Source organism: Podarcis bocagei (assembly GCF_964188305.1).
Source record: "Podarcis bocagei genome assembly, chromosome: 14".
Lineage (NCBI taxonomy): Eukaryota > Metazoa > Chordata > Lepidosauria > Squamata > Lacertidae > Podarcis > Podarcis bocagei.
In genome coordinates this window covers 43,005,972-43,032,596 of record NC_138139.1, presented here as the reverse complement: position 1 = coordinate 43,032,596, position 26,625 = coordinate 43,005,972, and the positions used below count along the sequence as shown (strand labels likewise).

General features: G+C 47.6%; 1 protein-coding gene across 1 annotated transcript in view; it reads right to left on the bottom strand.

Annotated features, from left to right (window-relative positions):
• The window catches only part of ADAP1 (ArfGAP with dual PH domains 1), a 63,687-nt gene extending 41,080 nt beyond the window's left edge, over positions 1–22,607 (bottom strand). Inside the window, exons 1-4 of the mRNA XM_081169298.1 lie at positions 22,107–22,607; positions 11,183–11,313; positions 8,739–8,830; positions 2,730–2,812 (exon numbers count right to left, since the gene is read on the bottom strand). Of these exons, the coding sequence (XP_081025424.1) occupies positions 2,730–2,812; positions 8,739–8,830; positions 11,183–11,313; positions 22,107–22,191 (391 nt within the window). The 5' untranslated portion in view covers positions 22,192–22,607. The remainder of the gene's footprint in view (positions 1–2,729; positions 2,813–8,738; positions 8,831–11,182; positions 11,314–22,106) is intronic.
• Between the last annotated feature and the right edge of the window lie 4,018 nt (positions 22,608–26,625).

Genomic DNA, 26,625 nt, shown 5'->3' with positions numbered 1-26,625 from the left:
GTAATTTATCTATACCCCGCCCATCTGGCTGGGTTTCCCCAGCCGCTCTAGGCAGCTCCCAACAGAATATTAAAAACGCGATAAAAAAGCAAACATTAAAAACTTCCCTAAACAGGGCTGCCTTCAGATGTCTTCTAAAAGTCAGATAGTTGTTTATTTCCTTGACATCTGATGGGAGGGCGTTCCAAAGGGCGGGTGCCACCACCGAGAAGGCCCTCTGCCTGGTTCCCTGTAACCTCACTTCTTGCAGTGCAGGAACCACCAAGTTGCTTTTTGAGATTAAGTTATTTTCTCAAACTTTTTTTCTCTGGGCCACACTTTCAGAATAAAAATTTGGTTGCGCCACACACAAAATTTAATTGATATGAAATATATTGGGGGGGAGCAACTCCTAGCAGTGGCTGATTTATAATATAAAAAACAACTACTTTATAATATGATAATGGGACGTCCAAAAGTATAAACCAATGCAGCTACATAAGAACACAAACCATTCCCCAAATATAATATTGTCTTCAAGTCTTCCTGCCATGCTTGCCCTCCTCTCCAGCCACAGCAACGTGGTGCGCTACACCCTTTGAGAACCACTGTGAAAACACATTTACAAGCAGAACTCTACTTCTTCTACCAAAGCCCACAAGCCTCAAATGCTCCTTCCGACAAGGGAAGCTGACTCGACAAAGGCAACCCTGGACTTCCCAGCACTCACAGAAGGGGAAGCCAAACGTCAGACCCAATACGTTCCCACACTGGCGGCCACAACCAAAAAGAGATAGTCCCCAGTGCACGTAAGACGCTGTCTGGATTTGCAGCCGAATGTTTGCATTCAGAAGCCTCCTCCATGGCAGGCCTCCTTCCAGACTGACGAAGTTGAATGTTGGGGCAGATAAGAAGGAAGTGCTCTTTCAGACGGTATATCATTACGCTATGGGATTTTCTCCCACAAGAGACAGAGATGGCCACCAAGTTGAATGGCTTGGGATGGGATTAGTTCACAGAGGATCAGGCTGACAAGGGATATTAGCAGCTGGTGCTGTGGTCTAAAACCACTGAGCCTTTTGGGCTTGCCGATCAGAAGGTCGGTGGTTTGAATCCCCGCTCCCATTGCCATGTCCCAGCTTCTGCCAACCTAGCAGTTTGAAAGCACACCAATGCGAGTAGATAAATAGGTACCGCTCTGGCGGGAAGGTAAACAGTGTTTCCATGCACTCTGGTTTCCGTCACGGTGTTCCGTTGCGCCAGAAGCAATTTACTCTTGGTGGCCATGTGACCCGGAAAGCTGTCTGTGGACGAACGCCGGCTCCCTCGGCCTGAAAGCGAGATGAGTGCCGCAACCCCATAGTCACCTTTGACTGGACTTAACCACCCAGGAGTCCTTTACCTTTTTTCTTTTTTACATATGCAGTATGCCGCTGCTGCACACCTGTTGCCGGGAATTGCAAGCGAGGAGAGTGCTGCTGAGCTCACCTCCTGCTTGAAGGCTCCCCCAAGACATCTGGTTGACCAATGAGAGAAGAGGATGCTGAACTAGATGGGCCAATGGCCCGGGATTATATTCTAGCTTAAAGCCTGCAACATCAAGCCCAACCCTCAACTGTCATCTACAACAGCCATTCCGCCAGGCCATGAGAGCGAGGGGCAGCCTCTCTCCTGGGCTTCAGGCAGAGGGACCCTTCCAGCCCTACTGGGAGATGCCAGGAATTGAACCTGCGACCTTCTGCATGCAAAGCAGATGCTCTACCCCTGAGCTAGGCCCTTGCCTTAAAACACAAGCTGCTGTAAGCTCTGTGTTCCGGTGCTCCTCCTTTCCCTTCCCTCCTCTTTGGTACGCTTGAGGAGATGAGAAGCTTCTTCCTTGTGATATCCAAGCTGTGCAAACTGTGGTTAGTTAAAACCAAGGACAGTCCATGTGGGCCCCTCCAGATGCTGCTGGACTCCAACCCCCATCAACCCTAGACAGCATGGACAATAGTCAGGGATTGTGGAAGTTGTAGTTCTGCAACATTTAAAAGGCACCATATTGGCTACCCCTAACTTAAATAATGGTTGGTGAAAACAAGTCCAGATCAAAATGTGGTTTAAACCAGGGATGGGGGAAGCTTTGTGGCTCCATGGACCAGATACTTATTCAGATCTAGCATTGTGGGTCAAATTTGCCAGGGGTGGAGCTACCCACCTGTCAATCACTTGGTGTCGCAATGACAACATCATGTCCGATCCAGCAGTTTACAGTCAAAGCTTGCTTTCTCTTGCCAATGCACGATTGGGAGAGCAATTTAAGGCTCATGGTTGTACATTGGTAGGTGGGCACGATTTGAGGAAAACAGCCTCAAAGTTTAAGCCAGGGTTTCCCAAACTTGGGTCTCCAACTGTTTTTGGACTACAATTCCCACCATCCCTAACCGCTATGGATGATGGGAGTTGTAGCCAAAAATCAGCTGGAGATCCAAGTCTGGGAAACCCTGGTTTAAACAAACCACATTTTCCTTGGGTTTTGAGGAAGTGTGACACCATGGGAAACTATGGCTTCCAGCCTCATTCTTTGGGGACTGAAAAAGGAGGGAGAGAGGAGGGGAGTGCATAAGCTAGATGCTTGCCAGTACTAATTTTTGTAGTCAGCACCATGGCTCCCCACTGCATCTGAACCAAGCCTTTAAACAAATTCCGCTAAATGATACCTTTGAACAATAAATAGAAACATTTTAACTCAGAAAACTTCGCCCAACTACCTGCAGAGTAAGGCTCCTGCTTCTCAATGTAAATGAACTCTTTCCTTTCATATTTGGCTCTGATCCATTGTTCCCGTAGCAGCCTGTGAAAAATGAAATAAAGGAAAAAGTGGGGGGGATCAGATATATGGTCGGGAATCAGCCAGGAATGTATTAATTCTGCGTCAAAAGCAGCACTGTACAGGAACAAGTTAAAACACAGACTGGAATCCTGGTTCCATTTCTGTTTCTTCTCTTAACATCTTGAGGGGGGAAATATAACAGATTCCCTCTCTGAATACACAATTGATTTTAAAAAAGAGAAATAAATAGAAGTCGGCTCCCCAGCTACAACAATAAAACTTTGCAAGCATCACACACTGTTTAGATTTTGAAACGCTGGCCCAGGAGGCAATGTCTTTCTCAGGCTTCAGATGTTTCCAGACTGGCGCTCATTTCGGGTAGGACTGAATCGCATGCTGGCAAATTCAGATTGGGCCATTATAGTCGCTTGACAGGCATTGCGCAACAAACCCACTTCCCCAAAAGACCGGACTTTGTGTGATAAGGAAGGTGACGGGAAAATTCTTTGGAAAGTGCAGGTTAAAGACAAGGATAATAATAATAATAATAATTTATTATTTATACCCCGCCCATCTGGCTGGGCTTCCCCAGCCACTCTGGGCGGCTTCCAAAAGAATATTAAAATACTATAATACATCAAACATTAAAAGCTTCCCGAAATAGGGCTGCCTTCAGATGTCTTCTAAAAGCCTGGTAGTTGTTGTTCTCTTTGACATCTGGTGGGAGGGTGTTCCACAGGGAAGGCGCCACTACCGAGAAGGCCCTCTGCCTGGTTCCCTGTAACTTGGCTTCTCGCAGTGAGGGAACCACCAGAAGGCCCTCGGTGCTGGACCTCAGTGTCCGGGTAGAACGATGGGGGTGGAGAAGCTCCTTCAGATATACTGGGATGGGCAAACCTGCCAGTTTCGGATGGGCAAACCTGCCAGTTTCGGTTTCTCTGAGTTTCTCATTTTTCCAATCGTTAGTTCAGTTCTCTACATTTCCACATCAGTTTGCTTAAAAAAACCCCAACCCAATTCTTCATGTAAAGACATCAGCATTTTAGTGAGAATTTCTCCTAGAACTGTAGAGTTGGAAGGGATCCCAGGGGCCATCCAGTCCAACCCCCTGCAATGCTGCTAAAGAAGAATGAGAGTCCACCATTTTCCAAGTGAGTCCCTTTTACTAAGGCAACATATTTTTTGTTCGCAATATTACCCGACATACACATCTTTGCGAGGCACTTTCTTTTAAAACGATGGATTTTTGTGTGGTATTTTCCCTTCTTTTATGCACACGTTACCCTACTACATTGGTTCTGGTACAAATTACTTGGCCGGGGAACCGCACTCAAAATTTGGAGGTGCACAAATTTCAAGGAACTGCTGAACGACAGTTCATGTGTTGTTTTGGAAACCGGGGTTGAGTAACTTCGCCTCGCAGAGCTACAATTCCCAGGGTTCCCTAGGAAAAGGGGTTGTTTATTAAACCACTCTGAGAACTGGTAGCTCTGTGAGGGAGCAGAGAAGTCTCTTAACAACTTTCAACACCTCAAAATAAAATAAAACCCTACAGCTCCCAGGATTCTTTGGAGGAAGCCATGACTGTTTAAAGAGGCACAGCACTGCTTTCCTCAGATAGTACAGATGGGGCCTAAGACAACTTCCTATGTTCAACATCTTCTTCTGCTCTGAATACGGTATACCTGAAGGCCTCGGTCAGTATACCTGAAGGAGCGTCTCCACCCCCATCGGTCCAATTGGACATTGAGGTCCAGTGCCGAGGCCCTTCTGGCGGTTCCCTCACTGCAAGAAGCCAAGTTACAGGGAACCAGGCAGAGGGCCTTCTCAGTGGTGGCACCTGCCCTGTGGAACGCCCTCCCATCAGGTGTCAAACTACCTGACATTTAGAAGACATCTGAAAGCAGCCTTATTTATAGAAGCTTTTAATGTTTAATAGGTTATTGTATTTTAATATTCTGTTGGAAGCCGCCCAGAGTGGCTGGGGAAACCCAGCCAGATGGGTGAGGTATAAATAATAAATTATTATTATTATTATTATTATTATTATTATTATTATTATGCAAAGGAAGGGCTCTGCCACTGAGCTATGCTAGTCAGTCTTGATCACAAAACATGGCTCCTTCCAGCTCCCCGGCTGCTAACACCCCAAGTTTTATGCAGTATATCCTCCACCCTGCTCTGCTTCCCTCTTTGGCTCACCACAGGCTTCCTGAAAAAGCCCTTTACGAGGGCTCCTGCAGCACAGCGAAATATTTCAACAAATATAATTTTAACTCGGCCGCTTCCTTTCACGCACGCCCTGAGAATGCAGCAGTCTGCAATTTTTTTACTTCATTTAACCCTGAGCAATCCACTGGAAACTCTGTGTGTGTGTGTGTGTGTGTGTGTGTGTGTGTGTGTGTGTGTGCGTGCATTCAAATCATCGCCTTGGAGCACATTGGTGTCTGTCCTCCCCACCCCCCTGTGTTTCACAGCCCCCCCCCCCGTCTGCTGCTGTTCACATCAACATGGCTTCATTAGTGTCAGATTCGTTTCTGTTTATGTATACACCAGCGGGCATTGATGGGGCAGGGATGTCTCTGCCCTATGCAAAGGCATTCACGCCTTGAGTAGAGACGAATTAGGAGCAGTTTAAAGGCTCTAGTCCGTCTTAAACTAGTTTGAGAACACGTGAAACAGAAGTATTCATTAATGAAGTACAGGATGTGTATGCTTTTGGATAATGCTGTATGAACGCAGATTAAAAAAACCCTGGGGGTCATCTAGTCCAACCCCCTGCAAAGCATCCATCCAACCTCTGCTTTAAAAACCTCCAATGAAGGAGAATCCAACACCTCCTGAGGGAGTCCGTTCCACTATCAAACAGCTCTTATTGCCAGAAAGTTCTTCCTGATGTTCAGTTGGATTCTCCTTCCTTGTAGCTTGAAGCCATTGGTTCGAATCCTACCCTCCAGAGCAACAGCCTTGCTCCATCTTCCATGTGGCAGCCTTTAGGCCATGGGTAGGCAAACTAAGGCCCGGGGGCAGGGTCACGCCCAATCGCCTTCTAAATCCGGCCCGCGGACAGTCCAGGAATCAGAATGTTTTTACATGAGTAGAATGTGTGCTTTTATTTAAAATGCATCTCTGGGTTATTTGTGGGCAGTGGCATAGCATGGGTTGTCAGCACCCGGGGCAAGGCAAATAATTTGCGCCCCCTAACCCGTGGATTTTAGTAGGGGCAGAGAGCTGCGAGTGCGAGCGCCCCCCCCCCCCAGATGTTGCGCCCGGTGCGGCCAGCCCCCCTGCACCCCCCACGCTACGCCACTGCTTGTGGGGCATAGGAATTTGTTCATTTCCCCCAAAAAATATAGTATGCCCCCCCAAGGTCTGAGGGACAGTGGACCGGCCCCCTGCTGAAACGGTTTGCTGACCCCTGCCTTAGGCTATTTGAACATGGCTATCATATCTCCTCTCCATCTATTTTCCAGGCCAAACATACCCAGCTCCTTCAACCATTCCTCATAAGGTTGCCCTCCTCCATGCATGTTCCAGCTTGTCAATATCCTTCTTAAATTGTGGTGCCCAGAACTGGACACAGCATTCTAGATGCGGTCTGACCAAGGCAGAATAGCTCCTCTCTCCCCTTCTCCATCCTTCGGCACCATTATCAGCTTTTTAAAATTTTCTTAAAGCATTTTTTAAAAATAGCGGCAAGTGCTGAGGAGGCAAGGCTGGGGGCTGGAAAGGAGACCCCAGGGGCCAGAGCCTTCCTACCTGTGTCAATCACTACATCACCATGATCAACAGCAAGCCCCATATTTATGCTGCTAACCAAATTGGCCCTACAAGCCACTAGACCTCAACAGAAGTGCCTGTTGACTCAAAGCTCAAGACGCAAGCAGCTTCAGCTGGGTATCAGTCCATTCCTCTCCCTCTCCTTTCTATCCCGGGAGAAGCTAAGTGGAGATGGGGGCGGGGTTAAGAAAGGAACATAAATAATGTTATGTCCGGAGGCTTCCAAGAAGCTACAAATAGCTCGCTGGGTTCAATCCAAAAGCGGGAAAGGAATTTTTGCTGTGTTTTCCACTCAGAGACTGACAGGGTTGTGCAAAGAGAGGGAAAACAGAGAACCAGAGAGGCTTGAGAAAGTCCCGTTGAAACCGAGAGGTGGCAAACTATGGCCCTGCAGGAATGAATGACATGGGGAAGCTCAGAAGCAAACCCTTGCTTACTCTCCTGCATGAATTCTTACTCAGGCCAGGCAACTAGACAGGTGTATTGCTAAGGAGGTGGTTGGAGGATGGATGGCAGCTAACAGATTGAGGTTGAATCCTGACAAGACAGAAGTACTTTTTTGGGGGGGACAGGGGGCGGGTGGGGGCAGAGGACTCCCTGGTCCTGAATGGGGTAACTGTGCCCCTGAAGGATCAGGTGCACAGTCTGGGAGTCATTTTGGACTCACAGCTGTCCATGGAGGCGCAGGTTAATTCTGTGTCCAGGGCAGCTGTCTACCAGCTCCATCTGGTACGCAGGCTACGACCCTACCTGTCCGCAGACTGTCTTGCCAGAGTGGTGCATGCTCTGGTTATCTCCCGCTTGGACTACTGCAATGCGCTCTACATGGGGCTACCTTCGAAGGTGACCTGGAAACTGCAACTAATCCAGAATGCAGCAGCTAGACTGGTGACCGGGAGTGGCTGCCGAGACCATATAACACCGGTCCTGAAAGAACTACATTGGTTCCCAGTATGTTTCTGAGCACAATTCAAAGTGCTGGTGCTGACCTTTAAAGTCCTAAACGGCCTTGGCCCAGTATACCTGAAGGAGCGTCTCCACCCCCATTGTTCAGCCCGGACACTCAGGCCTTCTGGCGGTTCCCTCACTGCAAGAAGCGAAGCTACTGGGAACCAGGCAGAGGGCCTTCTCGGTAGTGGCGCCCACCCTGTGGAACACCCTCCCATCAGATGTCAAAGAAATAAACAACTATCTGACTTTTAGAAGACATCTGAAGGCAGCACTGTTTAGGGAAGTTTTTAATGTTTGATGTGCTATTGTGTTTTTAATATTTTACTGGGAGCCGCCTAGAGTGGCTAGGGAAACCCAGCCAGATGGGCAAGGTATAGATAAATTATTATTATTAATAATAGGAGTAGTCAAAGGCAAAAGAGTCCTCCCCAATATCTAAATCAGCTCCTCTCTGTCCACTGGGTCCCTTCCCAGGATTCAGTTCTGCACTTCCATTCTATTCCTCCTGCCATTTTGACCAGCCCTGCCAAGACATCTCCATGGGGCTCATTGCAAAGTGTGGCTTGGTGTTATGTACAAACTGGGCCTTTGAGATTATTTTATGAAGTGGGATATATCTTTCTAAATAAATACAGTGGTACCTCGGGTTAAGTACTTAATTCGTTCTGGAGGTCTGTTCTTAACCTGACACTGTTCTTAACCTGAAGCACCACTTTAGCTAATGGGGCCTCCTGCTGCTGCCACGCCACGATTTCTGTTCTCATCCTGAAGCAAAGTTCTTAACCCGAGGTACTATTTCTGGGTTAGCGGAGTCTGTAACCTGAAGCGTATGTAACCCGAGGTACCACTGTAACTCAAAGTGGTGATTTAAAAAAAAAAAAAACAACCAGTGCTTTGTTTTGTTTTTAAACTTGCTCACAGCTGGCTTTTTCATAACCCAAGACAGTCCGAAATAAGGAAAGGAAAACAAAGCCATTGATTTCTCCTGAAACATCCAGGCATAAGAGAAGTTATTTGCTGAAGAGGCACTGCGATGTGCTGAGCTCCCCAAAGCATCTGCAGAGGCCAGGGATTCTCAGGGCCTTTTTATTAAATCAAGCCCCACCAAGGGATTAAAAATTCAGCAGAAACAAGCAAAATACAAATTGCAGATGGTGCAGCTGCACGCACGGCTTTTCCCACCGCTGCAAAATTATATTTGGGGGGGGGTACTTACAGGCAGTCCGAAAACGTTGGCTTGTAATAAAATGGTGGGATTTTCGATTCGTATTTTGCTTTCGACACGCTGTTTCCGCTAGAAGCCATCAGCTGTAAGAGAAAAGTTTGGTTTAAGAGAGAGAGATGAAAATTTGCCATCCAATTTCCTTAATTCTATAGCAGGGATGGGAAGCCTAGGACCATACAGGTGATGATGGAATCTACCTCCCCAGCCCAACATGGAGGGCTGCAGGTTCCCCGCCCTTGTTCCTTATCAGGGCTGCAGCAGCTTTGGCCCTCCAGATGTTACCGGACTACAACTCCCACCATCCCTAACCAGTCGGGCTGAGGATGATGGGAGTTGTAGTCCAACAAAAATCTGGGGGAACCAAAATTGCCCCAGTATTCCTCCCTCACTTTTAAGGGCTGCTATGTCAGAGATGGGCAGAAGGTCAACTGAGATCTATTTCCAAAGAATCAGCAAAGGTTTTTTACTGCCAAGTGTGTTCTTTTGAACAAAAAGCCCTCCTCACAACAAGATAGGTTGCTATAATTCTTGATCTGAATGAACACAGATGCAGAGTTTATTTTATAAAGTAGTTTACATATACTTAAGTATGTAAGTAAAAGGGAGGGGGACATTAGGGATATAAAACACCATACAAGCTTTCCCGTACAATGACTTTTGCAGCTTTTTACACACAATTACAGTGGTACCTCAGGGGTTAAGAACTTAATTCGTTCTGGAGGTCCGTTCTTAACCTGAAACTGTTCTTAACCTGAGGCACCACTTTAGCTAATGGGGCCTCCCACTGCCACCGCGCTGCTGCCGCACGATTTCTGTTCTCATCCTGAAGCAAAGTTCTTAACCCAAGGTACTATTTCTGGGTTAGTGGAGTCTGTAACCTGAAGCGACTGTAACCTGAAGCATCTGTAACCCGAGGTACCACTGCATATGAGAGTTCAGGATTACCCACAGCCAAACCATGGAGAAATTTGATTCAGTTTGCATATAAAGTTGAATCTATATGCTAGAAATTGCCAATACCTTATATGCAAACAATTAGAGAAGGGCTTTAATTTCAGCAATTAAAGAATGGTACAACAAAATAAGAGATTATATAGTAACAGCTAAATTAAGTTATTAAATCAGATTTAGAGAATATAATGACAGTTACAGAGATGTTGTTGTTAAAGTGGAATCTATTCACTGATTCTTGGAGTTTATATGAATTACCTCCAAGTGCGATATATGGATTTTCAGTGTTTTGATGAGAAGGCTATTGGAATATTGTGTTTGCAATGGCATAACCCTCACTGTTTTTTCAGCTGCTGTTGTAATGTAATATGAAAGCCAAATTTATGGAATCTGCACTTTCGGAAACAGTACAGCTCAAAATTCGCACTCATCTGAATTTTGCAAGGCAGATCTCCGCCCAAAGCTTCTAAAAATGTACATATTACATTAAAATTACTATGTTAATGAAATAACAAACAAAAATGTATGGTATTGGGGGAAATTCTTTGCACAAATCTGCACATCAGTCAAAACTGCGTGCAAAATGTGTATTTATTAGGAGAATTCACATTAAAATGCTGGTGAATTCTCATGATAAATTAAGTAGAAGAAAATCTTCAAAGTGCTGCAAAGTGTAGAGAACTGGATTTAAGAATGGGAAAATGAGAAACTAGGGCTGTCATAATTCAAGAAGTGATAATTTGGACACCGATAAATTGAGATATTTTTTTTTAAAGTTCCCAAAGTTGTTAAGCTTTTTTTTCTTGAAAAACACACACACATAAAAGTAATGTCCGGGAAAATCTCGGTGTATGGCAACCCAAGAGAAAATGAAACTGAGAGTACCTAAAGGGACAGATCCTTCCTTGCCTAGGGTTGTGGGAGATCTATGGTCAGATCTCGTGACATTTTATATTTACTTAAAAGCAGCATGGGATAGGGCCTCGAAAACTTAAACAAAAAAGTGGGTAGATAAGATAATCACTCCCCTGCCCCTAAATAAAGCAGCTTTGATGTGATCATAAGCATGATTAAACCAAGATTCTTGCGTGTGCTGTTTTAGCAATACAGTGGTACCTCGGGTTAAGTACTTAATTCATTCCGGAGGTCCGTTCTTAACCTGAAACTGTTCTTAACCTGAAGCACCACTTTAGCTAATGGGGCCTCCCGCTGCCACCACACCGCCGGAGCACGATTTCTGTTCTTATCCTGAAGCAAAGTTCTTAACCCAAGGTACTATTTCTGGGTTAGCGGAGTCTGTAACCCAAAGCGTATGTAACCCAAGGTACCACTGTAATGTGTAAACCAATGGAGAATCAGGTAGGAGGGGGAATGAAACCAAGTGGCTGGATTTCTAAAAAGAAACCATTTCAGTCCATTTTGTTACAAGTCCTGGTCTGTCCCCCACCCCTTAAAAGACACAACATCCTTTCCTTTGTACATACCTCAACTTGCACATTGTCCCATTCATCTAAACGGACAGATTTCACTTTGCTGACATGTGGGATGTTGCGGTGGATTCCCGAACAATTTAAGCAGATGAACACTCCTAAAGTATGAGATGCCCAGTCTGGATCTGGAAGATATAAAGGAAATAATAAGAATTTTAAAAACAAACAAACCCATACCTCAGCCCATAGGAGCTGATGCCTATGAACTAGTGCAAGATGCAGTGACTTGGCTTTTAAATGGAGCGGTTAGTCGGAGCCATATTGCACCTGTTCTTAAATATCTGCATGGGCTGCCAACTCAATGGGACTTACTTCCAAGTAAAGAAAGATATAATTGCACTGTTAGCCACTGTCTTGCTCTGGAAAAAGGCCCCAGCTGACAGAAACTGCTAAGGAATTTGGTTGTGCGCCAGCACATAGAGTTTTAAGTAAAATCTTTCTATACAAAATAAGGTAAAGGTAAAGGGACCCCTGACCATTAGGTCCAGTTGTGACCGACTCTGGGGTTGTGACACTCATTTCACTTTATTGGCCAAGGGAGCCGGGGTACAGCTTCCGGGTCATGTGGCCAGCATGACTAAACTGCTTTTGGTGAACCAGAGCAGCGCACAGAAACGCCGTTTGCCTTCCTGCCGGAGTGGTACCTATTTATCTACTTGCACTTTGACATGCTATCGAACGGCTAGGTTGGCAGGAACAGGGACCAAGCAACGGGAGCTCACCCCGGCGCAGGGATTCAAACTGCCCACCTTCTGATTGCCAAGTCCTGGGCTCTGTGGTTTAACCCACAGCGCCACCCGCATCCCGTATACAAAATAGACCTATCAAAAAGGCCATCCTATTGCATTTCCAGGTTGTCAAGAGTGTGTGTGGAAATTGCTGGTCCTTGTCACTTCTACACGTGGTTAATCAGCTTAATGGCACTTATTCCACCTCAAGATCACCATGCCAACATGATCATGTAGCTATGTGCCTAAAACATTTTCAAGTTCAGGACCCCAATTTTCCAGTGACTGTTTATGAAAAGGAGGCACTCAGCTCTTGAGGCTCCCGGTTAATGGGAGCCACCACCTCCCCCGGCAGAATTCAAGCAGTTTCAGAACACAGAAGATAATTAATACGCCGTAAAACATTATTATCCCTAAAAAACACGAATAAGCCAATGCAAGAGGAATCACCAACAGAGGTAATTAACTCAGAAGAACAGGCATCTGAACCAGGTTAGTTCCCACCACTGAACAGAATTCCAGCTTCGGAGCTTACAAATATCTGACTGGACAAGTGCCATTTTTGCTGTATACACAGCATACATTTAAAGCACATAGTTTCCCCCCAAAGAATCTTCCCAAAGAATCTTGGGAACGGGAGTTTTCCCCTCAGAGCTACAATTCCCAGCACCCTTAACAAACTACAGCTCTCAGGATTCTTGGGGCGGGGCATGATGTTCTTTAAATGCATCGTGCATACACAAACTTTGATTTCGTGGATCTCGAATCCCTGTTTTGGACTGGAATTTCAGAGTGCTGCAAAAGCGATACAGTGGTACCTTGGTTCTCAAACTTAATCTGTTCCAGGAGTCCATTCGACTCCTGAAACGATTTGAAAACCAAGGCGCGGCTTCCAATTGGCTGCAGGAGCTTCCTGCACTCAACTGGAATCTGTGGAAGCCACATTGGATGTTTGGCTTCCAAAAAATGTTCGCAAACCGGAACACTTACTGGAACATTTGTTTGACAACTAAACCGTTCAGGAACCAAGCCGTTCGGGAACCAAGGTACCACTGTATCCCACTTTAAGCCAGTGCATGACCCCCTTGGGTTCTCAATCACGGAGTCACCCATGGAGTGTTATTGCTGCTACTCACTAGGTAAGCCTCAGGGCTTTTTGCATTTTGCTCAAGCCTGGAGTTTGTGATAAAGGACTTAGGATTCAACTTGTTTCCTTTCCCTTCCCACCAAGGGGTTTCTAGTTCTGCTGTTTCTGACTCTTGAAAAGGTTACAAATGTGATGGCTCATTTTTTGTTGGGTCTTTGCTTTTCTCAAGCCACAGAAGTAATAAAGGAATGAAGCCAAAGTGATCTGAAATCACGGGGAGTGCCCATGGATTTCAGTGCATCATCTGCTGCCGAGCCTCTCCAGCAGCCTCCCTCAGCCTGTCCCCTTCCAGATGTTTTGGGTACAATTCCCAAAAAGTTCAAAACAGCTGGAAAGGCACCAGGTTGGGGAGAGTTGCTGTGTGGGCAAAGGCATTAAAAGCCATGCAGAATCTCAGACGCATTAAATTTTCTAGGAATGTATTGATAAGCAAGAGAACAGCAGAAAAAGGGAAAGTGGGGAAAGCCCTACAGTGGTAACTGACAGGGGAATGACTAATGGACAATTTGTTTTAAAATAAAAATAAAAAAGTGTTATTATACCATAGTCATTGTAAGGGGTGGTGTGGGGGACAGAAATGCATTGTGAGAATGGGAGGCAAAACACAGCAGGAGAGATCTGCTCTAATATCCCATTCTACCCTAATGTCAAGAGACGCGGGTAGCGCTGTGGGTTAAACCACAGAGCCTAGGACTTGCCAATCAGAAGGTTGGTGGTTCAAATCCCCACAATGGGTTGAGCTTCCGTTGCTCGGTCCCTGTTCCTGCCAACCTAGCAGTTCGAAAGCACGTAAAAAGTGCAAGTAGATAAATAGGTACTGCTCCAGCGGGAAGGTAAACGGCGTTTCCGTGCACTGCTCTGGTTCGCCAGAAGCGGCTTAGTCATGCTGACCACATGACCCGGAAGCTGTACGCCGGCTCCCTCGGCCAATAAAGCGAGATGAGCGCCGCAACCCCAGAGTCGGCCACGACTGGACCTGCTGGTATTCCCCCACCCCTCGTGTGTGTGTGTGTGTGTGCGCGCGCGCATGTGCGCACATGTGGTGTCCTTTTGGCTACATAAGCAACTACATCAGAGAAGGCGTTTACTATTTAGGGCCCCTCTGGACGGGTGGGTTTCGTTCGTTTGCTTTTTGTGGATATATGGCCACACCCACAACACCCACATAAAGCACTATGATATTGCTTTTACAGTCATGGAGAATCCTGGGAACTGTACTTTGTTTAGGGGGCTGGGAACTGCACCTCTGTGAGGTCAACACCCTCAGCAACCTACAGTTCCCAGGATCAGTGGTGTAGCATGGGTTGCCGGTGCCCGGGCAGCTGGGCGGATGTGGGATGGGAGGGAGGGAAACAGAAGGAGTACACATGTGTATTCAACTCCCTAATGGCATCTGCACCACCCAGGAGATCACAGCTGCAGAGATAAGAAAAGAAGAGTTGTTCCATTATCTGGAGTGGTCACTTCCTGGTTCACTTGGAGAAGCTGTTTTCATCGGAGCCCAGTGACAGAAGCATGCAGCTGTATTGAGGCAGCATCGGGTGCTGAAATTCTGCACCCCTAACAATTTTGCACCCGGGGCAACCATCCCACAGTGCGCCACTTTCCAGAACATTCCATCACAGTTAACGTCGTGCAATAGAGTGTTAAATATGGGGTGCAGACATGTGTGTATTCTGCACAATGTTACTGATACAATAATCGTGCATTTGAGGCCATCCACACAATGTTGTGTTTTCTTAGTTGTTCTGTGATGCTTCCCCAAGGTTACTGCAGGATGGAAAACAAGCAGGAGCACCCATTCTGCTGCACCTCCACATTCAGAGCAAGCCAATCGCCCACTACAGAGATGCAACAGAAGAAGCCTGTCCCTCAGCAACAGCTACATAGCTAGAAGGAGGCAGGGCTAGAACAGGTAGTCACAGAGACACAGCAGACAGGCCCCTATGTTGGCAGGCCTTTGGGGCTCAGGGGAGCCTCCTAAGCCTGGAGCCACATCACGTTTTCATGGCACGCAACCAGTTCTCTCACAGCACGTGGCTTGGGAATTGCACAAGTTCTTGATCAGGAAAGGAAAGGCAAAGCTCAACAAGGTCATCACTGCAGTCAGATTCAAGCCGGGCCCAGCAAGATGTCATTCGTGTCAGGTTAATAAGGTTACATGGAAGCATCAGCTGGCAGAAGCAGAGGGAGGCAGCAGGCTCATAGAGCCGCAATGCAAGAATTCAGGGGAAGTGGCTGGATGTATTTGCCAGGGCTCATCGGAGCTGACCAGCAGTGCCATCAAAAACAGAAGCCCAGGATCCCACTCAGCAGAATGGGCAGCAGGGTTGCAAATGCCACAGAATGAGCCTGACCACATCTGGGAGTGCGCCAAGCATTACTGCTACATTCATATCCTGCTTTTCCTCCCAGGAATTCAAAGCGGCTCACACAGTTCTCTCAAACTCCATTTTATGCTCACAACAACCCTGTGACAGGTAGGTAGCCGTGTTGGTCTGCCATAGTCAAAATAAAAAAATTCCTTCCAGTAGCACCTTAAAGACCAACTAAGTTAGTTCTTGGTATGAGCTTTCGTGTGCATGCACACTTCTTCAGATACACTGAAACAGAAGTTGCCAGATCCTTCTATATAGTGAGAAGGTGGGGAGGGGTATTACTCAGAAGGGTGGTGGGAATGGGAGATTGGCAGATAGCTGAGATGAGCCTGTTGACGACTCTTAACGACTGCAATAGGTCTTCCAGGAAAAGGCAAGGCAGTCGTTAAGAGTCGTCAACAGGCTCATCTCAGCTATCTGCCAATCTCCCATTCCCACCACCCTTCTGAGTAATACCCCTCCCCACCTTCTCACTATATAGAAGGATCTGGCAACTTCTGTTTCAGTGTATCTGAAGAAGTGTGCATGCACACGAAAGCTCATACCAAGAACTAACTTAGTTGGTCTTTAAGGTGCTACTGGAAGGAATTTTTTTATTTTAACAACCCTGTGAGGTAGGCTAGGCAGAGAAACAGTGTGACTGGCCTAAGGTCACCCACTGAGTTTCAAAACTGAGTCAGGATTTGAACCCTGGTCTCCTGGGACCTTTGCCACTACATCACACAGGTCCTACCATCTAGGCAAATCTAGAGAAGTCTACAATTGCCCAACGGAGAATGCAACATGTCAAGGTCAGGGATCCACAGTTGAGAGTGGTCCCAGAGATCTGGTTCACACACATATGTATTTCTCAATTGCTTTTTCATTTTCATTACACCTGTCCTCTAAGGGGTCCAGGATGAACACAACACTCTCCATCTCCCCAGGTAAATCATTCAGATCAGCTCCCAGCCTCGCAAAGCGGTGCAGGGCTGGTAGGGCAGCGTGGGAAGGATGCAAACCCAGCATCGGCCTCACTTTGCAAGGCTGGGGTCAAAGGGCACATGGCTGCTGCATCCTCCTCAGGGGTATTTGCCCACAAAGGCCATGTCATTCAGCCGGGCTTCCCCGGGCGCCGGCAAACCACATTACACCACTGCTGGGTTGCCCCAATTTATTCAAACAAACAAAACATCAAGCTAAAAGTAATTTTTTAAAGAAAAAAACAGCCGTAAAAGCAGGAAGAATAAAATCATCACCTTCTTTAAAAAGAATGAGTGGTGTAAAATATATCCCACAGCGGAATACAACGTTCATATTTGCAGCAAACATGCCAAATGATCACGAACATTGCCAAATAAAGTCATATTTAGTGGGATTGTGCCAAACACGAGATTGTTCAGTCATCTAAATCACAAACACCCCCAATCAGAAGCAAAGGCGGAGGAGTCCACATTCCCCCTGGTGGCACGTGTTGTATGAGTTAGGTGTTTGTAGCTCCCTGCTCTTCCTCATGCATGTGGTGCCTGAGGACGTTACCTCACTCTGCCTAATGATAGGGCTGGCCATGTTTTTGTCCTGCCCAGTGGCGTAGCGTGGGTTGTCAGCACCCGGGGCAAGGCAAGTAATTTGCGCCCCCTAACCCGTGGATTTTAGTAGGGGCAGAGAGCTGTGAGCGCGCCCCCCCCCAGATGTTGCGCCCGGTGCGCCCGGCCCCCCCGGCACCCCCCACGCTACGCCACTGGTCCTGCCTTTTCTCTAAGGATGGACAGACTGCCTTATAAAAAGTCAGCGCATTGGCCCACCTAGGTCTGTGCTATCTACACGGACTGGCAGGTTTTCAAGAAGGACGACTTTTGCAGCTCTCCCTGGAGATGCCAGGGAGCAAAGAACCTTCTGAACACAGAACTTCAGTCCTTTTCCTTGACTGGAATGGGGGAGCCTCAGGCTCTAGGGTCAAATGTGGCCCTCCAGTCATCCTTACCAGGCCCTTGGGACCCTCCCAAGGCCATGCCTCTCACCAGCCTCGCTTCACACCTTCCTCCAGGACTTTTGCCTGCCTGGAATGTGTCCTTGAACTCTGAGAATGACTCTTGTTTGCCCGGATGGAGGAAAAAGCCAGGTGCATTGTGTATGTGTAGGAACTAGCCTATACAATTAATTTGGTTGCTCCGCCCACTTTTGCTCTGGCCCCGCCCACCACTGAGAGGTGGCCCTCAGGAGGTTGCCCAGAACAAAAAGTGGCCCCCAGACTCAAAGCATCCCCTACTCCCTGCCCTAAAGAAACAAATTTGTGTTGTTCTACTGTTCATCAGAGTATATAATCCACATTTTTTTATAAATTGTGTTGTTTTAAAATCAGTGAGTTGCAGATTTTTTCTTATTTAAAAAAAGGCAACCCGGCAATGCAGTCAGGAGCAGATGGGTTCTTGTTTGCCTTTATTTTTAAAAAACACAGGTACACAGTCAAGTTGTGGAGCAAAGTTCAGCGTGCCGTGTGCCTCTCGGAGGTCTCTGCCAACAGTCGCAGAGCAGTGTTGTGTGTTTATTATCTTTGCTGGTGAAGGAGTGCCTGGCAGGAAAGTTGCAAGGGCAGGAGGCCTTCTCCTAGGCAGGGCATGGCAATGAAAAGACGGGAGCAGCCACACAGTGAAGGACCAGTAAAAAAGGGCTCCTAGGTTCAGTTCCCCAGACTTCCAGGTAAATGGGTGAGGCAGCTGAGCTGGAAAGTTTCCATCTCTGCCTGAAACCCTGCAGGTGCCGCTGCCAGTCAGAGTGGGCAGTGAATATTGCCTTCTACTGAGTCAGACCCATCTATTGTCTATGCTGGCTTGCAAGGGCTCTCCTGGGTTTCAGTCAAAGGTATATGGAGCCGTATATGGAGATGCCAGGGATTTAACCCAGTGGAGGCTGGTGCCAAGAGGGCAGAAGGCAGGGAGGACAACAAGGAGGACAGGCAGAGCAATCTAACTGCAGTTCGGTCCCCATCCACCTCCTCTCTGCTGAGTTCTGTGCTGGCAACACTGAGACTAAGGAGGAGGAAGCTGAAAACCAGTGTCACCCCCTGGACTGGGGTTAAGTAGGAAGGCAGACAGCTGAGGACTGGCTAAGGCTGTGTTCTCTGCTGCCTCCCATGCTATTTTTGCAGTGTTGGCAGCACTGAAGTGACCTCCTTGGAGCCCAGTCCTGGAGGTCCTGGGCTGCCCAGATGTCAAGACCACCCCTCTCAGCCTTGCAGGTATGGTCCAAAGGAAAGCAGGGCAATATGCTGGGCACCAGCTTAGCTGCAGGAGTTGCCAGAAGGAGGTGTACAAGATGTCTTAGGGACTCCACTCCAAATTTGTGTAGGGTTTGCTCCTACATTGGCTCCCAGTACATTTGCGGGCACAATTCAAAGTGTTAGTGTTGACCTTTAAAGCCCTAAACGGCCTTGGCCCAGTATACCTGAAGGAGTGTCTCCACCCCCATCGTTCTGCCCGGACGCTGAGGTCCAGCACCAAGGGCCTTCTGACGGTTCCCTCACTGCGAGAAGCAAAGCTACAGGGAACCAGGCAGAGGACCTTCTCGGTAGTGGCACCCGCCCTGTGGAACGCCCTCCCATCAGATGTCAAAGAGATAAACAACTATTTTACTTTTAAAAGACACCCTGTGTAGGGAAGCTTTTACTGTCTGACGCTGTATTGTTTTTAATATTTGGTTGGAAGCCACTCAGAGTGGCTGGGGAGACCCAGTCAGATGGGCGGGGTATGAATAATAAATTATTATCATTTTTATTATTATTATAAACAACTACCTGACATTTAGAAGACATCTGAAGGCAGCCCTGTTCAGGGAAGTTTTTAATGTGTGACATTTTAATGTATTTTTAATCTTTGTTGGAAGCCGCCAAGAGTGGCTGGGGAAACCCAGCTAGATGGGCGGGGTACAAATAATAAATTATTATTATTAGTATTATTATTTAGCCTTTTCTTCTCCCAAAGGTGTCCTCAAAGATAGCGGGTACAGATTGTTCCTCAGGGTTTACTCCCCAAGCCTTTCTCATGAATGAATGCAAGGCAGTGGAGGTTTAGGACCAGTTTTCCGTCTCCTGGACGGGCTCCCCTTCCAAGTTGATGGGCCCAATCTGCCCCTGTGTGCACCCTCCTGTTGATTGTGCACTCACTGAGTTTCAAGCGCCAGGTTTCAATCCATGCTGACACACAACAGTTCTCCAAAAGGGCCTATGGATCCTTGCAATAAAAGATTAGCAAAGGAGGTGGACTCTCCTTTGTTGGAGGTATGTAAACAGAGACTGGATGGCCACGATTCCTGCATTGCAGGGGGCTGGACTAGATGGCCCTGGGCTCCCTTCCAGCTCCATGAGTCTGTGACTACTGTTGGATGTGTTATTTCTCAAACAAGCTTTACAATGATTGGGAAGCCTTGATTTGTTTCCTGCCAAGGCATGAGCACTTCTGTGTAGGGTGAAGTCATCCCTGCCCATCTACGTCCCCCTAGTTTGTATGCAAACATACAGTGGTGCCTCGGGTTAAGAACTTAATTTGTTCTGGAGGTCCGTTCTTAACCTGAAAATCTTCTTAACCTGAGGTACCACTTTAGCTAATGGGGTCTCCCGCTGCTGCCGCGCGATTTCTGTTCTCATCCTGAAGCAAAGTTCTTAACCTGAGGTACTATTTTTGGGTTAACGGAGTCTGTAACCTGAAGTGTCTGTAACCTGAAGCATCTGTAACCCGAGGTACCACTGTATTTATTTATTTATTGGCCGCTGTATAAGCCAAGCTATATTTGTGGCCATCTTGCAGGGATTAAATGGAACAAAATTTACAGTAAATCAGTATAATGCAGTTTATACACAGTATAATACACATTGTAAAATAAGGTACAGTGGTACCTCTGGTTAGGAACTTAATGCGTTCCGGTGGTCCATTCTTAACCTGAAACTATTCTTAACCTGAGGTACCACTTTAGCTAACACTAACAAAGCCATGCTGATGTGAACAACCAAGGGGCAGAGGGAACCAGCAACTTCACTACACTCTAAGGTGTTAATCAAACACGCCCTAAGGTCAGTCTGAGGTTGCTGGGACAGTGCCCCTTGCATTCCCATCCACCAGGCTCCACAGATTGGAAGATATAAAATAAGCTTATTAGGTTTACTTGGGTCCATTTCTGTGCCCCCCTCCTGTCTTTTGTGCAACTCTCCACCCCTCCAGCCTATCAGCTCCTGCCTTGTCGCTGCCAGTTTAAACAGGCATGCTTGCCTCCTGCTTCTTTCAGGAATTGCAGCCTGCACTGCAGTTCGCAGCAGACGTACAGCTTGAGTCCCAAAGTAGCATTTGGTATGACATCAGCACTTCCAACTCAAGCCAGGGAGAAAGTGAGAGGATGGGGAGGGGTCGCCTGAGTCAAGAGAGACATCTCCCTGCCTCTTCTCATAGTATGTTGGGGGGGGGTGCCTGACCTCTTCCACAAGCTGTAAGGTTGCCACCAACACACACACACACACACACACACACACACACACACACACACACACACACTCCTGCAGCTTCCATGCAGACTTTGCTGTCAGTCCTCCACAGCCAATAAGGGCACCCTTTCTGTGCTGTGAGATGCCTATCCTGCCAATTTCAGCACATTCAGATCAATGACAGGCGCAGGATACCCTGGATAAGTTGGCATCCTTAGTTCACACCAAACACCCTCTTTAGGTGGGAAAACAGACTGCACCTCCCACCCCAATGAAGGTGGCTATTGACTCCCAACAAAACCAGAGAGAAAGAGATTGTTATGTAGGACTCCCAGCATATTTCAGATATCATCTCTCCACCCAATGCTTCGATTCCCTTTGTCATTTAAGTTGGCATTGGATCACACTCACACCAAAGCTATATCTATCATCTATATCTCCAGTGCAAATCCTACTCACTGAAATGAAAAGGGCATGGCTAACCTTATTTCTGCAATAGTAAGTCAAACTGCTTTTCATATTGTGTTTCAATTGCTGTAACTGGCTCAGGGTCATGAATTAAAGCAGCAAATTGGAGCCATTCATCTCAATAGGTCTACTCGGAGTAGGGCTAGCCTTGGACAGAGCACACACTTTCTCTAAGAATGAATAATGGGATGACTTGAGATTCCTCTCTGGAAGTTTTTTTTGGGGGGAGGGGGGGTTTCCATATACTCAGCTTACAGATATCCATCCCCCCCCCCCTTTCTCAGCGCAGCGAGGACGCTCTTCCCTTCCACCGGCTACCGGTTCCTCTTTCCTGAATCTTGCAACAGCCTAGCAGAGACCGAGAAGAGGAGGAGAAAGAGGATGGGGAAACCGGAGGGTGGCGGCGGCGGGGGGGGGGGCGGGTTAAGAAAGATAGGAAGGAGCTTCACCCAGTCATCTACCACCCTCCAAGATAAGGCTGAGGAACAGGGTCGGGAAGGGAGACCCATTTAGCGCCCCACCCTTAGCCGCGGGAGCAATTTGATTGGGAGGCTGGAGGGGGGCGGTTAAAGGAAAGTTGGGGTGCGGGAGGGGTAGGGGCTGGACTGCTGCGAGGAGCAGGTGCGTGCCCCCCCAAAAAACCACCTCCCTCCAGGGTGTCCCTCCCTCGTCCCCCACCTCGCAGCTCAGCCCAAGAAAGGACCCCCCCATCACCACCACGCGCCCCCACCCCACCTTTCTGTCTTACCGGGCGCATCGCAGTCCGCACACGCGTCGTTGCCCTCCCTCCGGAGCAGTTCCAGCAGAGCCTTCTTATATTTCTCCTTCGCCATGGGGGCGCTCGTTGCGGGTGGGGGGCAGGTGTTGGGGGGGGGGGGAGAAGCAGCGCCCACTCTGCCCTAAGCGATCTTCATAGAGCTCAGCTGCCAGCGAGGGAGAGGCTTACAAGCCGGGGTGGGGGGTGGCGGGAGGGAGGGAGGGAGGGAGAGGAGAGGGCAGGGTTGTCGATTTCGGGGAGGGGGCTGCTTCATGTAGGACCCCCCCCCGCGCTGCTGGCAGCAGCCCTTAGGGATGGGGGCGAGGGGAGCGCGGCGTCCCTCCCCGTCCCTCCTGCCCTTTCAGCATCACTCCTGCAAGCAGTAGCAGCCCGTCTGCTTTGCACGGGGGAAGGTTCCGCATTCCTCCAGCCGGAGAGAGCATTCTGCCTTTAATAAGGGAGGGAAAAGAGAAAATTAATCCAACTCTTCCCCCCACCCCACCCCACCCCGCGCTCCACCCCACCTCCCGCAAGGACAGAGCGTTGCCCGACGGCGACCCCTCGCGGCCGCGGCGCCTTCCTACACCCTGACCCTGAGAGAGAGAGAGAGAGAGAGAGAGAGAGAGAGAGAGAGAGAGAGAGAGATGGGGGTCCCCGATATAGCAAGGAGTTTTAGGCTTAAGGTTGCTCAGACTAGTTTTCTTCGTGTCTTTCTCTTCCGGCAAGGCTGCTGCGTGGTGACTTGAGCTGGGATGCGGGCATCGCAGGGGGTGGGACTAGATGACCCTTGGGTCCCTTACCAGTCTATTATTCTAGTACAGTGGTACCTTGGGTTAAGAACTTAATTTGTTCTGGAGGTCCGTTCTTAACCTGAAACTGTTCTTAACCTGAGGTACCACTATAGCTAATGGGGCCTCCAACTGCCGCCGCTCCGCCACTGTGCGATTTCTGTTCTCATCCTGAAGCAAAGTTCTTAACATGAGGTACTATTTCTGGGTTAGCAGAGTCTGTAACCTGAGGCGTTTGTAACCTGAAGCATCTGTAACCCGAGGTACCACTGTATGCTTTTTTAATTTAAAAAAAGGGATATAATTAAGCCCTGGTTTAATTGTGGGATTTTTTAACACACACACACACACACACACACACACACGAAGAATTATGCAATACAGTGGTACCTCTGGTGAAGAACTTAATTCATTCTGGAGGTCCGTTCTTAACCTGAAACTGTTCTTAACCTGAGGTACCACTTTAGCTAATGGGGCCTCCTGCTGCCGCCACACAATTTCTGTTCTCATCCTGAAGCAAAGTTCTTAACCTGAGGTACTATTTCTGGGTTAGTGGAGTCTGTAACCTGAAGCGTCTGTAACCTGAAGCGTCTGTAACCCGAGGTACCACTATAGCTGTCAACATTTCCCTTTTTTTAAGGGAAATTCCCTTATTCCAAATAGGATTCCTCGCAAGAAAGGGGGAAAGTTGACAGCTATGGGTACCACTGTAATTCAAACTTCCTTGGGAGAACAAAAGGGGATCACAGCCCAGTGTCGGCTGGGTTCCTTTGGTGGGATGGGAGGCCAACACTAGGTGGTGCAAGAAGCAATGACAGGCAGAGCCAACTCCTAGAATCCTAGAGTTGCTGAGTTGGAAGGCACCCTGAGGGTCATCTAGCCCAACCCTCTGCAATGCAAGGATCTCAATTAAAGCATAAACAGATGGCCATCTCCTCTAGGTCTAAGGAGGTGGAAGCTGGCAGCAAATGCCAGCCTGCTTGACTGGTTGAAAGTAGGGAAGTAGGTGGGGACTGGCTAAGGGCAGAGCTGATGTTGCTGGGGCCACACTCACCCTAATGGTCCAGGTTCAATTGATGGGCAGAGAAAACCACTGCTGCTAGAACGGCTCCTAAGCCTGCTGACGTTCACTGGAATGGCTATACCTGTTTCATCATAATGCAGCCCTGGGGGTTTTAAAATGCAAGTAATTTTAAATCAGCATAGCTTCACACGTGTGAATATGTGGTAAACCACTCCTGATTAAAAACACACTACATCAAAATGTTCTCGGTACTGTGAAACGGATGCAGTCTCATAAGAATGCGATGTGCCGAGTTCTCGTCAGGGAGGGCAACTAAGAGGAAAGGGCTTTTTAATATTAAATAAATAAGCACACAAATCAAATTTTGGCTTGTAGCTTTTCTGTGGAAGTTTATCGATTTTCTTTATTTTATTTTAAATCTGGTTGCTAAGCAATCCCTCTCTCCTCCCTCCGCAATGGGAACAGAGGAAGGATGGGGGGGGCAAGGAGAAATTTATATCTTGCAATAAAATCAAATAAGGAGATGGGAACATTTCCTACCTTCGGAAACCTGTCGGGGGGGGGAGGATGCAAAGATCAGTCAATATTAACAAGCATCATTTCAGCGAAAAGAACAATTCGGTTTATAGACAGCATTGTCCTTACATAGCATCAATGATTCACTCGGCAGCTGCTATCGCCGGGCCCAGAACCAGCAGGGCAGCTCAGATAAAACAAAGTCAGATGCTCAGCTTCCGCCTAACCAAAGTCTAACCTGGCCTTTGCCAACCTGGTGCCCGTCCAGACACGTTGGACTACAACTCCCATCAGCGTGTGGTGGCAGGGGCTGATGGGAGTTGTAGTCCAAAAAATCTGGAGGGCCCCGGGTTGGCAAAGGTGAGGCATAGATGCTAAAGAAGGCAATCAGGTTAGGTAGGAGGCCAGGGTCTCACTAAAAGCGATGGAATTCAATTCATTTCTCATTTAAAGGCAAGCCTACTTCATTCACACCTTCTGGAACAAATCTTCCCAGAGAGCTGCTGCCAGCCAGTGTAGACAATATTGGCCTAGATGGACCACTGGTCTGGTGACACAGCATAAGGCCTCTTGCTATGGTCCAATGTAATATGTGTACTGAAAAACAGCCATCCTTCCAAATTTACACTTTCTGAATATAGATTTGCAATGAGGTTCTCCGGCCAAGTCATGTGCAGAAAACACATTGCTGCTATTGTTGCTGTTACAGCATTTATTAATTTTTTATGCCGCTTGGATGCCCAAATGCAGATACTGTGTTAAAGGGTGCATAAGTGAGAGCTGGACCATAAAGAATGCTAATTGCTGAAGAATTGATGCTTTTGAATTATGGTGCTGGAGGAGACTCTTGAGAGTCCCATGGACTGCAAGAAGATCAAACCTATCCATTCGGAAGGAAATCAGCCCTGAGTGCTCACTGGAAGGACAGATCGTCAAGCTGAGGCTCCAATAATTTGGACACCTCATGAGAAGAGAAGACTCCCTGGAAAAGACCCTGATGCTGGGAAAGATGGAGGGCACAAGGAGAAGGGGATGACAGAGGACGAGATGGTTGGACAGTGTTCTCGAAGCTACTAACATGAGTTTGACCAACTGCGGGAGGCAGTGGAAGACAGGAGTGCCTGGCGTGCTCTGGTCCAGGGGGTCACAAAGAGTCGGACACGACTAAACAACAACAACAACACATTGATTTATTGAAATGATGCACCAAAATGCGTCCTATGGGGGAAACCTGCCTTGCAGAAATGCATTCGGTTAGGCAAAAATCACACACAAAAATGTGCATTAGAAGAAATCCACCCCAGTGGCGTAGCGTGGGTTGTCAGCACCCGGGGCAAGGCAAGTAATTTGCGCCCCCTAACCCTAACCCCCAGATGTTGCGCCCGGTGCGGCCGGCCCCCCCTACACCCCCCATGCTACGCCACTGATCCACCCTAAAAATGCTGATGACTTTTCATAAAGACCCTTTTTATTTTATAAAAAAAAAAAACGTGAAAAGTTGATGTGGAGATGTGCAGAACTGACAACTCTTCCTCCTAGCAGATTGTAGACACGACTTTAAGAAGATATTATCAAAAGATGACCAAGGCAGATCCTGATGTCTTTTTCTTCCAGCCACAATGCCTTCTGCTTTTTAAATTGCTTGCGTTAGACGATGGGCAAATTATTTTTTAGTCCTTATAGCTAAAGCTGATGGAGGCGGCATTTTCCACCCTGAAAGACTGCTTTCTGGCTCAGAATGGCCATAAAAAAACCTCTCCTTCTGTCTGCAGCCATCGACAGCTCAGTGAAGTTATTTTAAAAACCAGAAATCTATTTGCCTGTTGTCGGGAATAGCAGATGGAGAGAGATCAAAGCAGATTTCACAAAATGAAGGATGTCCAAAAAATATATAAATGGGGGTGGGGACCCAAAGTATTGCTTCAGTCTGCAGGAAATAGGATTGAAGTCAGCAGAACCTGGTGATATAATGGAAGGATACTAAAGGAGTGCGGCTTGGAGACGTTTTCAGGTGCAATGATGCCTGAGTGTCAGGGCTCTAGCAAATGAATGTGGGGATAATGAGTCTTTCAAGTCTGATCAAATTCACGGGAGAGAAGGCAATCAGCAGCTGCTGGCCACAAGAGCGATGTTCCACCTCCACTGTCAGGAAACACAGAGGAGCAGAATGCTGCTATGCTCA